The sequence below is a fragment of the Urocitellus parryii genome, chromosome 6 (genome assembly GCF_045843805.1).
Source record: "Urocitellus parryii isolate mUroPar1 chromosome 6, mUroPar1.hap1, whole genome shotgun sequence".
NCBI classification, from domain to species: Eukaryota; Metazoa; Chordata; class Mammalia; order Rodentia; family Sciuridae; genus Urocitellus; species Urocitellus parryii.
Genome location: NC_135536.1, coordinates 107,951,489 through 107,966,916, shown reverse-complemented (window position 1 = coordinate 107,966,916; position 15,428 = coordinate 107,951,489). Strand labels below are relative to the sequence as shown.

The following is a 15,428-nucleotide window of genomic DNA, read 5'->3' as shown; positions in this document are numbered from 1 at the left end:
AACTGAACAAAGCTTAATAGTGTGGTTTATTCCTAAGGCAAATGGGGCTTTCTTTTAAATCTGTAACTTCCAGGTCAGCTCAGAGCTTCCTTCAACACTGCTGGAAGCTGGGGGTTAGGGAAGGTGATAAAGGAGCAGTAATCTCTTCTGGATACAGCATTCTCTTTTCCCATTCTTCTAAGTGGAATATATAGTATTTAAGCAAACAGGGTTGCTTCCCAAGGAGCAATAAAGAGGCAGTCCCTAAGGAGTTCATTTTCTCACTCTTGATTCTTGAGCTTCTCCCAGGGTGGAAATCTTTTGAGTGGTCAGAATCATGGAAGGTCTGTGGACATTCCACTTCATCTTTTATGTCACTCATGGACTGACTATTCATATTTAAAGATGACCCCATGAACTCACTTGCCAGAGAATCCATGCCCCTCATCTCTCCTGTGCACTTTTTTTTTGTTCCTTTCTTATGATGTGAGAACTATTGCCTCCTCAACATAGTTGTGTAGATGAAGATTGTGTTCAAGGCCCTTGTCAGAAAGCTTTAGAAAGATTCTCTCCTGAATTACCCACTCATAGTCAGAATGATGTCCTCTATTAGTTTTGTAATTAAGAACTGCCCAAAGATTCACATTCTGTGTTCTGCTCTACAGATACTACTAGTTAACTCCACTTTCCTCTTTTCCTTGGTTTCTCAGTCTGCAAACTGAATCTGTGAACAATGGCCCCTTGCTAAAAATTGAGAAGCTATAATATGATAACTATCAACTTCTTTTTCTAGGAAATGACCCCAATTTCCAGGATGCTTTCCTTTGTAATCTATTCTGGATACAGCATTCTCTTTTCCCATTCTTCTAAGTGGAATATATAGTATTTAAGGTTTAAAAGTACTCCAACTCTTAAATAAATTTAAAAAAACCCATAAACTTCTACTAGAGATAAGGGACTTTGCTGACATTGATTCAAGAATTCTACTCTCAGTTATGTTTTCCAAAATAGTCTGTACACATCGCTGGGAATGAGGTAATAAATACTTTCCCTGTAGTCAGGGGGGCTTGGTCCAAAGCCTCATCTCGTTTTCTGCCCCATGTATGATGTAGACAAATCATATCTCTTTTTCAGCCTTGGTTTCCTCAGTCACAATATGCCTTAGCCTTGGTTTCCTCAGTCACATAAGATGAAGTGATCTTTTCAGTTCTAATATGTTATGATTCTAAAAATGGACACTAACAACTACCAATCCTAACTTTATGTTGCAGGGACAAAGTTTGAGGGCAATTACAGAGGATCGGAAGAAACCGTGCAGGAATTTGATTATGACATCTAAAAGTAACCCCACTTGTAACAATGGACTGTGGCATTGGGAATAATTAGCCATCTTCTTAGACTGGCTAAGGTCTAAGCAGCTGCTTGTAGACTGGGCAGTGCAGGCAGGTCTATAGCAGAGCGCTTCTGTAGTTCTCTAAGTCTAGTTGGGGTAGTTTGACAGGGCTCTAAACAGAAGCTTGCAAACCAACTCCTAGCTTAGGACATCAAGATCAAAGCTCCAATACAGCTTTGCCACTGACCCTCTTGCATGGCTTGACCAGAAATGTTGCTTCCATAGCCAATCCTGGGCTCAGCCTTCTCTTTGGAATGAGAATCCATGGCAGTCCAAGGCAAACCTGTTCTGGAGGCTGATTATAGAAACTTGGCCTGAGTTCTCCTCTCCCTCTTACTTCCCAAAGCACTGATAGCAAACAGGGCTGCTTCCCAAGGAAGAATAAAGAGGCAGTACCCAAGGAGTGAAAACCCAAACTTCATCTGCCCAGGGATGCATGCATTCTCGAGGGCCTCTCATGCAACTTGGAGCAAGTCTCAGACTGATATTTGCTCTTTCAGGTTTATAGTGTGAGTCTGTCAAAACGAACCTTGAGCAATTTGGACTTATTTGCAGACTTTTAAACCACTGAGGCAAGTTTATAATGAAGAGTCTGCTTTATCAGGGTCTTCTCTGGAAGTTAACAAGAGTTATGGGGTCAGAAATTCTTCCAGGAGAAAAGTAGTGTAGAGGAAAACCCTAGGAGAGAAGGTGCAGAGAACTGGGCAGGATAGAAGGCGGCGGGAGGGAAATCTGGGGTTTAACAAATGGAGATACTTGTGACTGAATCATTTAACTTGACCCTGCTGTTTTCCTAGATTGTGCTCAGGAAAGGAGTTCAGGACCTGCTGTCCATCTCTAAGGAGTTTATAGTCTAGCCATACCTTAGCCTAGGCTTTTTCAACCTTGGCACTATTGACATTTTAGGTGAGATAATTCTTACTGTGGGGGTGTCCTGTATACTGTGGCATTAGCAGCATCCCTGGTCTCTATCCACTAGATGCCAGTAGCATCTCCCCATTTTATATTGTTATTTTTTTGGTACTGCGAATTGAATTCAGGGATGCTTTACCACTGAGCCACATGCCCAATCTTTATTTTTTATTTGAGACAGAATCTTGCTTAGGAGCCGTTCTGAGTTGCTAAGGCTAGCCTTGAACTTGCAATCCTCCTGCCTCAGACTCACAAGGCACTGGAATTACAGGTGTGTGTCATGGCACCCAGCACATCTTCCCCATCTGTGATAGCCAAAAAATGTCTCTAGACATTGTCAAGTTCTCCATGGGAAGTGGGGTAAAATGATCCAACTATAAACCACTGCTCCAGGTGTCCTTCAGTGGCTCCTTGGCCCAAACTGTTTTTTTTTTTCCACTCATGTCATAGGATTCTAGAGTTGTATATCACATACCCCGTTCTTTATTATATCATAGCATGAAATTTTCAGTTTAGTGATGGTTACCCCCTTGCAACAATAACATTGAAGTAACTAAAGAACAAGCAAACCCAAGAAAAGCCTTGTCTACCATCTTCCTTTAGAATTTGAGTGTATATCTTTTTTTTTCCTCTCTCTCTCTCTTTTGTTACCCAGGGGTGCTTAACCACTGAACCACATCCCAGGGAGTGAACCCAGGGGAGCTTAACCACTGAACCATATCCCCAGCCCTTTATCATTTTTTTTTAAAATTTTGAGACAGAGTCTCACTAAGTTGCTTAGAGCTTCACTAAATTACTAAAGCTGGCTTTGAACTTGTGATCCTCCTGCCTCAGCCTCCCAAGTTGCTGGGATTACAGGTGTGTGCCCCACACTCAGCTGTATATCCTTTATATATATAATTGAGTAAGGCCAAGAGAAGTAGAATGAGGAGAGAACTAGTCTCTTTAAGAGAAGTATACAACCCCCTTTATCAGGAATCCACAATCTCCTCATCATACCTCTTCTCCCTCTCTTTTGTGTAAGATTTTCTCTCTTGTAGGTTATTTCTGACTGCCTTGGTTAAAATTCTTACTTTTTTTAACTTTTAATTTTTTTGTGGTACTGGAGATTGAACCCAAGAATGTTCTACCACTGAGCTACATCCCCAGCCCTTTTTATTTTTTTGTTTTGAGATAGGGTCTTGCTAAGTTACTGAGGCTGGTCTTGAACTTGCAATCCTCCCATCTCAGACTCCTAGTCCTTGGGACTACAAGTGTATGCACTGTGCCTGGTTAAAGACTTACTCTAGATGGGAAGATGAAAGTCAAGCCGGGCCCTTTTTCAGCTCTTAGAATGTGCCTCTTCTAAGGAAGATTTGATCTTGTCCTCGAGGAGGGTTCCTGGAGAAGGGAATCATTCTGGGACCATTTCAGGTTACATGGAAGTCAGCTGCCTAAGTGAAGGCAGGGGAAAGATGACAGAGGCAGGTGCCCATCCTAGGGGCCAGGGCTTAGGGCTTTGGTCCCACTTTGGTTCCTTCAGACTGACCTCATCCCAGCCAGTGACACCAACTCTGGGTTTAGATGGTAAGAGGTTGTCAAACTTAAATGCTTTTTCCTAACATGTCAATGCAAGGGAAACTGGAGGGAAAAAAAAAAGGCCAAAGGGTTTCTATAATCATCCCTTTAGGGGGCCTGCTCTGAGCTTTGCATGTCACCTGCTTCAGAGCTAGAGCCAGCTGAGGTGCATCAAGACTAGAGCGCTAGACAGAGAAGGGGGAGGCCGCCTGGAGCGCTGGTCTGTAGAGCAGCATGATTAGACTCTGCTTGACCCCAAGGAACTGCATAGTTTTAGAAAACCTTAAAAGGAGAGAGAAATCTTACACAGCTAAGATGGCTAATTATCTAATCTTTTGAGACTAAAATTATGTGTGTTGTTGTTGACCTTGGGCTTCTTTAAGTTTATATTTATTAATAAAACTTATTAAATGGAAGAGTACCATCAACTCTTCCAAAGCATCCAAATAGTAACCAGAGGAGTTCCTATCATCAATTTCCTAGACCTGGATTGGAGGTGCTGCTTGGTTGGGATCAATCTGAGCAAAATGAGGGCCCAGTCCCTTCAACATGCCAAACGCTTCCTGAGCACAGCTCTGGTTGTGTACTAAGGGGGACAGAAAACCCCACTGTGCATGTCATTTTGCTTCTAACAACAAGCTTTTGGCACAGAGCAGACCGTTTTCAGGGACAACATCTGGATAAGGGATCAGGCAGAAGTTTGGATCCCCCCTTGGTGAGGATTCCAGCTGACTTTCCCACAATGGGTCCCTGGTGGAACCTGTCCTGCCCTTTCAGCCTCAGCTCCACCAAACTGTAGAGCCTCCCTTAACAGGACAGGGGCTCTCAAGTGCATACCCTATTCCTCTTATCTGGAGCAATTCTCTCCCTGCTTCATAAGACCAAGTTCCCAGAAGTTCTCCCCATTCTGCTAGAGGTGACTTATAGTCTCCTTCAGTGCAGCCTCAACATGATTCCTCTGTATTATGACACCTGGTACATAACAGAGTAATTATTTGTTACCATTCAGTAAAAACAAGAAGAGAGAGAGAGAGAGAGAGAGAGAGAGAGAGAGAGAGAGAGAGAGAGAGAAGAAAGAATACATATTATACACGCGTTGCAAGCTCCATAAGAGAGGGATGATTGATGTCTTACTCATTTTTTATTCTTGGCACTGGGCCTGGTGCTCATTATAAGCTTGCTGAAAGGATATAACTGGCCTGTCTTTCCCCTTTCCTCCTCAGTGATTTACACATAAGCCTGGCCAGTTGTCAGATTTTAGTTTTATTAAGGCTCATTTTGCTTTGTTTTCAATTTTCCAACAGTGTTAAAATCAACCCACAGATTTGAGAGAAACTAACGATCAGAACTTATGTCACATGTTGAAGGCCTGGGAGGAAGCTACCCAGTGATCCTGTCATGCTTTCTGCTGCTCTGACTTGATGGGACAAAACCCATCATTTCTTCAGCAAAGACTGCCTGGGCCACTAAAGATAGTCACAGGGCCAAGGGTTGACCTTGTATCCACCCCTGCTGCTCCGGGATTTAGGCCTGTGAGAGCAATGCAGCTTTTGTTCTGGGCCTGAATTCCTGCAATTGGGAGGGCAGAGCCCTCAGTCCCTTCCACAGTTGTGTAAAACCAATTCTCTTGTATAACCTGGTGGTGTCTTTTTGGCAGATTTCTTTGTAGAAATTATTTCTTTGCTGGGTTACACATGTTAATAAGGATAATTCCCATTTGTCCTCTGATGGTAGCAATGCTCTGTGGTTATTGAGGACATCTTCCTTGCTTTTCTTACCAAGAATTATCTGAAAAGAATACTAGCATTAGAGCCACTTGACTCTATGGTTTATAATAGAGCACAATTATAGTGGTTTTACCATCCTAAACTGGATTTCAGGTATTTAAATGATGGAACCCTGGGTAAACCTAAACTCTCCTGTCCTCTTATACAGGACTAGAGATTGCTAACCACCCATCTGTGTGTTATTACTACACAGCATGCCACCTATATAATCAGTCCATCCTTCTCAGTAATACTTTGAAAGGAAAACAAGTGTATTCCATAATCAAATAGCATTGCAAACAGAGCTAGAAAATACAACAGTGTTGTTCCAGGAACCCCAAGACATGTAAACAAGGTGTTTGTTCCTGGAGCTGGATTTATCTGTGTTTATACTTGAGGCTTCAGAAGACCTCAAAAGCAGTTAACCAGCATCCTCGGGCCAGCCAGATGCCAGTGGAAGAGGAAGCTGCCGAGCCAGCCAGAACAGGTAGTGAGGCCCTGGTGGTGAGCAGCCCCTGATCCTCTCCAGGTGTCTGCACCTTCCTGGATGAGGTGTGCGATGATCCAGTTCTGTATCCATGTGATTTCCTTTTGTGTGTCGCACTGCCCTATCTTGGCTCACCTTCACTCATTCACGTGAGTTGGCCAGCAGGTAGCTCTCCACCTTCGGACAGCAGTCTCCTCCTACTGCCAACTCAGGAGCCCTGCCATTGAGTTCTTATCCAGTGGCTCTCTCAGGCCACCTCTGTGAACCAGCTGTCTCTATTTTTCCCATCTGTCTCATTGTTCTTCAGGGGAACTGCCTGTTTTAGTCCCCATTTAGAAACATATCACTTCTTTGTTTATTTGAACAAAACTGTCTCTGACTTTGCGTGTTCTCTACAGCATCCCAGAGACTGGGCTACACCTGAGTCTTTGCTATAAACAGGCTTTGGCTTCTCTCTCTTGGCTCTAGTTCTCTAATTGCCCTGACAGTTCTCCCTGTGCTCTGGAAGTCCCATGAATTTTCCCTCTCTAGTCAGTAAATGCTTTGGCTCTACCTCCACCTGGACCCAAGTCCACAGAGTCCCACTTCCTTGCTGCCTCAATGGGCAAGGGCCACAGTCCAGACAAATCTTGCCCGAGGCTTCATGAGGAGGTGGAACTCTTAGGTCATACCTTCAGGGGTAATCCTTTTCCTTAACAGTTTGGTTCTTTGCTTGATTGAGCTGCTTTGTTTTGGATGCCTTTGAAAAGGCACCTGTCCCAATCTCTGGGGCTTTCCTTGTCTTCATGGCTGTTTATTCTCATTGCATTGTTTTTAAGGAAAGGCAATTTAGTCCCTGACAAGTGGTCATCCAGGAACAAAGAGCTCAGATTAGAGCACCTGATCAAATTATGCTGGTGTTTCTAGAGCCTAATTCAATCAAAAGCACTGCACAATGAATGGAGAGAAAGCCAGACTCTGTCCCCAAAGAAGCTACCAACTGGGGTCATGTGCTCTGGAGAAAAGTCCCATCCAGGGGCCTTGCTCTCCATTGACCTTGTTCAGCAAACTAAGACCACAGGATGAAGGCACCTCCTCTAGGCATGGATTGGGACTGCTCAGCTGTTTGAAGGCCTGTGTGGCTCTCAGGATGTTTGAGGTGACTGGGAAAGAGGCGACTTTAGAAACAGTTCAGTTTGGACAGACTGGCCAAGTGGTCAGGCTCACTAGTAATAGTCTTTATGTGGCAAGAGCTGGGTGGGCACCACAAACTTCTGGAGCTTTAGAAACAAGGGAAAAAGTGAATTTCACTGAAGGGCTTGTAAAAGAAACCACGGCCAGTTTTTCTTTTTTTTTCCTTAAGACCCCAAGGATCAAGGTCTCTGGTTACTTTTAAACAAACAAGCAAGTACTACCTCCCTGCCAAAAACCCCCCAACATACCCAAATACCAAGTTGCACTGTGCAGTGGCCATGGGCCAGGCAGGGGACAGAGCCTGTGATGTATAAACACCTACATCATGGAGGCTCCTGCCCCAAGCACCTCCCAAGCCACAGACTGTTACAGATTACAGGAAGAGGCCTAGGTAGGGAATCTGCCCATGGAGCCCTTCTCTCTGCCACTTGGGTGGCCATGAGCTGGTCATGGTAGCCTAGGAGCAGGGAGGACAGGACACTCTGTCCTTGGGAATAGCTCCCTGCATGCCTGCTCTGCTTACCCTAATAGCAGTCCAGAGCCACCTGGGAAAGCCAGATCAAGGACACACAGGGGCCAGCCTCACATCAGGGAGGCTTTACAGGCTCCATGTGAGATAGCAGGATAGTAGGGAAGGGGCATAAGCTGCTGGACCTTGGGGGATCAGCTAGACTCTGGCCAGAGGACAGGAGAAAGGAAGGAGTAAAATCTCCACCTGCAGCCTCAAGTCTGGTTCCCCAGGGTGTCAAATGCCCCAGAAGCATATTCCTGGTCCTCTGTTGGCATCTCACATTGGGCAGGACTGTCCTGAGGTTTCAGTGGCCATGGTGAACTTCATGGGAACAGGCTCTTCTGTGTGTCAGGCTGGGTGGCCACCATCTGCTTCCAGTGTGAGTTAGAACCAACACTCCTCCGCCAAACAGATACACACAAGTATCTGTTGAGATCAGACCACCACCAGAGAAGAGGGTTTATGTAAACAGAGACTTTCTTTAGATGGAGGACCTGATTGGAAGAAAGGGGAAGAGTTGTTAAGAACTTGGAAGCATCAGGCTGGGGGTGGCCCAGAGAAGACGTCATAACTGGGTTCCTCTGCTCACTCAAGAAGGTGGATTTATGTGAGACCCCCCCTGGGAGGTCCCCAGTAGGCCAACTGTGGAATTTTACCTTAGATGTCTGGGCACTAATTCAGACTCACTGAGGATTCCTACCTAACCCACCCCTTCTGTCCCCAGCAGTGACCTACTAGATCATAGTCCCCTGGTTGTGTGTAGAAGAGAAGGGAGGCAGGAATGGTAGAGGAGTTTGTCTAGTAGTACCAAACAAAACCAGAACCAAATCATGATAACAGAGTGGGTAGGGTGGGGGAGAAGGCTGGTGGCAGATTCCTGAGGAAAATGAGCAGGTACCATAGTAGACAACAGCCTGCCACAGAGGCTGATTCTCAGCCTTCCTCCTCTTCCCTCTTTGGCCACACCGTATTAAAAACTAGTCTTTCTCTAGCAAAGAAACTGTTGTGGTAAAGGAGCATGGGAAGGAAGAATCACCGTATGAATCTCTAGGTAGGCATTCCCTCTGCTCCCTCAGGCAGTCACCTGAGCCAAGGGTGACCACCCTTAGAAGGGTTGCAGAAGCCCTGCCTCACCAACAAAACAAAAGTTGAGTTTCTGTCAACACCTATCAGACCCAGCAGAGTTAGACTCTAATTTCTAATCTTTTCCTCCCCCTTTTAATTGGAAATCCTGTCGACCCAGGACTAAGTGTGGGTATGTGGCCGACCGGCCGTGCATGCTGCAGCTGGGTGACCCCTGTGATTCTCAGTGTGATCTGGGCCTGTGATATTTCCAGCTCTGCTTCTCTGTGCTGTTGCTCTGGCTCTGGACCCCTCTTCACTGAGTCTCACTTTCAAATCACTCTCTAATTCAAAAATGAACTGCCAATCATGTTCTTCTAATGAAAAACCTAATCATTCTACAGCATGTGTACAAAGAATCTACTTACGACCTTCATGGGAGGGAATGGTGGGAGGGCATTGCCTGAAAACAAATGTAAGCCCAATGTGGAGGTCAGATGACTGTCCATGTGACCTTGGCAATGGGCTTGATTGTTTGGGACCCCAAAGGAACTTGGGGATAAAACTGATTGATAGACATTCCAATGGGCCTCAACTCCAGGAAGCAAAGATGGAGTGAGTTCTTATTCTGTGGTCCAGGGTTTCTCAAAGTGTGGTTCATGTACCATGTGCATCAGAATCAGCTGGAGGTGCTTGGTAAAATGCAGATTCCTAGGCCCCGTGCCAAATAAATTAGATCTGGGTCTCTGAGAGTTGGGGGCTTTTATTTGTTTTTTTGTTTTTTAAATCTACATTTTGAACAAGCTTTCCAGATGATTCTTGTGCAGGTTTGAGAAACCCTGCTAGAAACCACTACATTGCAAATGGTTCCCTTTAAGTACTCCAGCCAGTCCCACTGAGGCCAGAGATGGGGAAGTTTTGTCTTTCTGAGAATGATTATGTAGCTGGGACATGATTACACTCATCTACTGTGGGATGAGATAAAGGGGAGGGAGGGATGTAACTTGTTGTCCACTGCCTCTTCACCAGGCATCATCCTTTCAGTGGCCTTGGCTGGCATTCTTGGCATCTGTATTGTCCTGGCAGTGTCCATTTGGCTTTTCAGAAGGAAGAAGAGGTGAGCTGGTTTGGATTTATATGTCCTTTATGATTGGTCCATCTGGGAAGACAGCCTTGCAGAAAGAAGAGCCCCTGTCATTTGAATCAACACAGCCTAGCAGGGCTGGTCCCACACATCCTTGCCCCAGCCTCCTTTGCAGCAGACACTGATTGTTCAAGGGTCACTGTGCTCAGATTTGGGGGTATACACCAATCTTGCTGCCATTGCTGATTAGCTGTGTGACCTTGGACAACAGGCTTGAGTTGGGTTTTGCCTAAACACAAGCAGCTATTCTTACTAAGACTTTTCCATCTGGTTTTCCTTCTATAAATCCAAAAAGAAAAAAATGAAGGAAAACCTCATGTCTCACATTAGTAATAAGTACTCTTGGTCCATAGTTTGTCTTTTCCTAAAACATAATTTATTCTTCCTGGTATGAAAGATAAAAAGGTTTCTAGGAATTATGAAGGAATAATGGGACTTCCTTAAAACTGCAGGTCTGACATTTAAAGACCAGTTGGAAAATGAAGAGGTTCCATTTTGGTTAATGCTTTATTTGGGGGCATTCTCTCCTAAGGCGAACAGAATTGGGAAAGATCCCAAATAGTAAAATCTGATTTCTAAAATTCCCTCATTGCATATATGAGTCAGACTGTTCTCTTTCTCCTTCCCCCCGATTTTTTAACAATACTTGTTTTTATTGTTCCAGTAGCAAAAAAGGTGACAACAAGGGAGTCATTTATAAACCAGCCATTAAGAAGGAGACTGAGGTCCATGCCTGAAATCCCTGGCACTCCCAGATGTCCAAGGAAGGAACTTGTTTTGGACACCACATACTTTGGCGTATGTTCTTTGGAGTTCAAGGTGTTCTTTGGAGCTCAACCTACAAACACCCCAGACCTTTTGGGGGCCTCCAATTGGGCTTGCCACTGCCTGGTGCCACTATCACTCCCATTGTGATCCATCGATGGGATGAGCTCTAGACCAGAAGGTGGGAACTTGGAACTGACTGCTCTGTGTGAGACGGCTGTGCTGTCTGGATTCTGGGTCACAAAACAAGCCTCCTGCTAGTGACCTATTACTAGTTGGAAAACACTTCCATCCGGGGTCTCACTTGGTATGCTCTCAAGTGTCCTGGAAATTTGTCTTATTCTCCCAGCTTCCAGGCTAGAATGTACACTCTCTGTTTAGGCATTGGTTTTGAAACTCAGTTTCTTTCCTTCCTCCTTTGGATTTCCTTCTGCTCAGATAAACCTTCAGTCTGACCTCACGGAAGAATTGAGACTGGAAGGATCAGGATGTCAGAAAGAAATGAAAACGAGATATACTGTGTGATGTAGTGGGGGAATTTTCATATTCCTGTTCCTTGGGTCAGAGACACTGATTGGACCTTAGAATACGGCAGTCTCAAGTTCCATTTCTTGGTGGGGATGAAAGGGTAACAGAAAGAAGAGAGAAAAAAGAGGGGGAGAAGTAATGGGAAGACAGACATGGTCTGGGAGAGTGAGTTTCTGTGAAGTCAGCACTGGAATCACAAGTCACCTCCCGGCCACCATGTGAGAAGGACTGAATGTTAAGTTCAACCTACACTCCCATCAGTGAGGCAGTTGTGTTTTATACTCTACAAGTTTTATAAATAAGTGTTCATTGAAAATGAGTTGCTTCCTGTCTCCTAGAGTAGATGTAAGTTCTGAGATGATCTGCTTTTGAACCTACAGAAAATAGGCAGAAGCAAAATGATTGTAGAAATTTGTCTCTTTTGCCCAGATATCTTTCTCCCACTTCTGTGACTCCCTTACTGCCAACCTGGAATCAGGGACTGTCTCTTCCTCTGACTTTGAAGGTTTCTAATCATGCTTAGTTGAAATATAGTTTCATGCTACAAGAGCAGGAAGCTATCTGTGCAGGGGCTAGCATGGTCCTGGTATTTAAGGACCAATATTAATGGAATGTTGCTAAGATTCTGCATTGTTCTTCCCCACCAAGTCACAAAGACTAAGAAGACAATTCTTTCCTCATTTTCCTCCCATGCAGATGGGATCCTTGTAACAGTCAGTTCCATGACTGAGAAGGAGCCTCAACCACTAGCCCCTGATAGCTAGTTTCCTGCTTGTAGTTCACAGGGAACTTTCTGGTTCACAGTCTCATTTTGACAGCATAGAATATCCTCTCTTGAAGCACAAGTTTCTTTATAATATCTTCCTCATTCTACTCCTCCCTCCGACTTGAAAAATTATTTTTGTCACTGCCATAACTTTTTATAATGACAGCAAGTCCTATGTCTTTGTAGCCTGTTTTGCTAGGCAAGTTTACAAGTGACCTCACGGGGACTCAGATGTGTGTCTGCGTGTGTGTGCACGTGAGCATGTGAGACTTATGACAGCCTTGGAACCAGGTGTGGTGTCCCAACCTTGCCATTAACATGCCTGTGCATTATCAAATGACAGAAAAGACAACCCTCATGACCAAGCAACATGAAATAGGTGATTTCTTGGCCTTGGTCCAAAATTGCCAATCAGAAACTAGTAAAAACCACTCCAAAGCAGCTGGATTGTCTTTCCAAAAAAACCCTCTGTATACATGAATGAGTTTTATGAGAGAACACAGAGATCATTGTACCTGGCACAAGGGCAGGCTGTTGAAAGGGAGACTCACTGGAAGGTGAAAATGGTGGCTTTTCTCCTTCCCTCTTCCCTGTCAGCATGGTCCAGGTACTCAGCCCTCATGGCTGAGATGAAACAAAGCCAGAAAAAATGCTCCAAGAATCAATGCTGTCAACTTCTTTGCTAATCCTGCAGGACTCCTGAAGATCCAGCTTTCCTCAGATTCTTACTCATTCCACTGACACGAGCTGTCACTGCAGGAAACCAGTGCTGTCGTGTGTGACGCACAGCTATCCTACCCTCACCACTTAACTCTGTTGAGTGGTGGGTGCCTGGGAGGCTCCAGTGGGTATTGTGTTAGGCACATGACAGGTGGAGCCCACAGAAACAAGGCACAGGCTGGGGGAGCGACACAGGGAAGTCCCTGGCTTCTCCAGTCTTTCCTTTGCCTCTCACTAAAGGGGGATCTCGAGCATCTTTGATTTGCCTCTTTAGTATCATCTGGTAAAAACCTGTATGAGTTGCTTTAAATACTAGAGTTTCTAGTATTTGCTGTGCTGACTCCCCTAATCTCATTTCAAGTTCAGATCCTAAATTCCACTCCCTTGTGGGACTCTATCAAGACCTCGTGACAGGCCCTTGGGAAGCACTGGGGTCTGTAGCACCCCTTAGTCCCTGTGCCTGGGACCACAGGCCACCGTGGTGATGGTCTGTTGAGCACTTCCATATTTATTGCCACAATGATTGTAATGCAGACATATCTGTAAGTATAAGAAATGATAAATAAAATGTTTTTCACATCAGACCAATTTTTGTTTTGGCTGGGGGAGGTGCAATTAAAAGCATTACTATTTGCAAAGTGCTTTGTAGCACCCTGTTATGGTGATGAGTAACAAATGAGAACAGTCATTGTCATTTGCATCCAGGTCTTAGAATCTGGCTCCAAAGAAAAATACACAGATGGACTTAATCACTGAGTTGAATATCGAGGCCTATGTGCAGCCCCTAGTTGCACAGCTGCTTAGTCAGCAAGGCTGGGAAATCCAGAGTAACTAGAGCCAGGCCCAGGGAGAGGGCGCTGTGCAAGCTGAGGCTTGAAGACAAGTCAGATTTGAACAGATGGGTAGAAAAAAGGGGGGGGGGTATTCTGAACCAAAGGATTGAATATAGGGAATAGGTCCCATATCTCTTCTTGCTTCTGAGAGTATTTTATACAGCAGGTGGATGGCTTCTCTTGGTTGCCTCTTTATTTTGAATCTGTTTGCAAAATATGCTGTCACCTGCCCTCCCCCACCATATAATTTTTTATCTAAACAAGATTTCATATCCTGGTTTGCTAAAATAGACAGTCCTGTGAAGGTTACAGGTAAGCACCATCACCGTATGAGTTATTCAGAAAAGTCTCCAATTTTCACTTTATCGGCCCTAGGATGGATATGGGTGAACTATGCAAGAGTCATTTGCTCCAGGAGGTGATACAGCAGCTGACCCAGCTTTGAAGTAGAAACATTATAAATCCTCCAGCTTCTAATGGTCTCTTTAGCTGGAACTCAGAGATTCTCTGGTTCTACCCTTCAGCATCCTAGGTGTCATAGCCATTTGCGAGGATCATGCTAGGCAGCAGAGAGACAGTCTACTGAAACGCAGGAGCCTTGGACTTGCTCCTATCCCAGTGGGGATGGGGTAGGGAAGGCATTTGAGTACTTGCTGTAGACTGCTCACCTCCTTTGAGGGTCTCCCTTCTTTATCCACAGCCTTCCCCCATTCCCTGAATGCAACACTCGTCTGAGTTGATGTCAGGCTGGCAAGAGCCATGAGTTGGCAGAACCAACTTGGGTCCTTCAGCTTGGTCATTATCTCATCTAAATGCAGCTAAAACAATCTCAAGCCCATAGCCCAAAAGAATGTGAGACACATGACATTTTAAACTTTCTAGTAGTCACACTAAAAAAGAGTAAAAGAAACCAGTGACATTAATTCTAATAACATTCTAAAAATTCAATAGATTTCAAACACTATAATCCCCACATGCAATTAATATTTTAATGAGACATTTTAATTTTGCAGTAGTAAGTTTTCAAAATCTGGTGTGTATTTTACACTTACAACACATCTCAATTCAGAGGCTAAATTTTCCTTGTAAATATTTGATCTGTACTTTGATTTCATCAATTTTACTGTTGAAAAGCAGAGTTGCTCCTAACATAAAGTTTTCCAAATTACTGAATCTATTATCAGCTTTTAAATTTAAATTGATTAAAATAAAATAAATTGAGCTTCTCAGTTTCACTAACCACGTTCCAAGTGCTCAATAGCCACTTGAGGCCAGTCCCCACCTTGATGAACTCTGCAGATGTGGACTGCTCAGCTCCTTTGAGACGCCCTTGAAGCCTAGGGGACTTCCACACAGAAATAAACCCTGGAGGAACATCTTGGGGTCGAGGAATGGGAATGGGAGATAGAAGACGAGGGACATCTAGGTGAAGGTGGAGACATGAAGGCAGGAAAATGAAGCCAAGATGAATGATTAGCATCAGACTCTGGACTCTTTCCTTCTCTCCTCCTATCTTGTACCCTGCCACAGGGGGCAGCTTCTTGACCTTCCTGGCCCTGACCACTGCCTAGGGTCCAGGTGCTCAGGAGTGTCAGCCCTGGGGCATTCCAGTGCTTTGGCCAGAATGTAGACTGCAGGCTCATGAACACCTGATTAACAGCAGAAGGAGCTTTCTGTAGCACCCTGGCCAGGTGCCAAAAATGTACCTCCCTCCCCTCTCTGCTCCACACGTTCTTTCCCACCTCTGGTCCCCTTGGAGCCCTGAGGTTCCCACACTGGCAAGGCATTTCTAGGCTTCTGTAGCCTGGCAGAATGAAGGGAACAGTTTCTGG

The 15,428-nt window shown here is 44.7% G+C and overlaps 1 protein-coding gene across 3 annotated transcripts in view; it reads left to right on the top strand.

Moving 5' to 3' along the window:
* Positions 1–10,721, top strand: part of Ca12 (carbonic anhydrase 12) — a 49,660-nt gene extending 38,939 nt beyond the window's left edge. For 2 of the 3 annotated variants that reach the window (XM_026384899.2, XM_026384898.2), the window contains 2 exons: positions 9,870–9,957; positions 10,652–10,721. In XM_026384899.2, the coding sequence (XP_026240684.1) occupies positions 9,870–9,957; positions 10,652–10,721 (158 nt within the window). Of the gene's footprint in view, positions 1–6,502; positions 6,519–9,869; positions 9,958–10,651 lie in introns of all 3 variants that reach the window. The other variant, XM_026384897.2, reaches the window with a different exon arrangement.
* Positions 10,722–15,428: the final 4,707 nt, after the last annotated feature.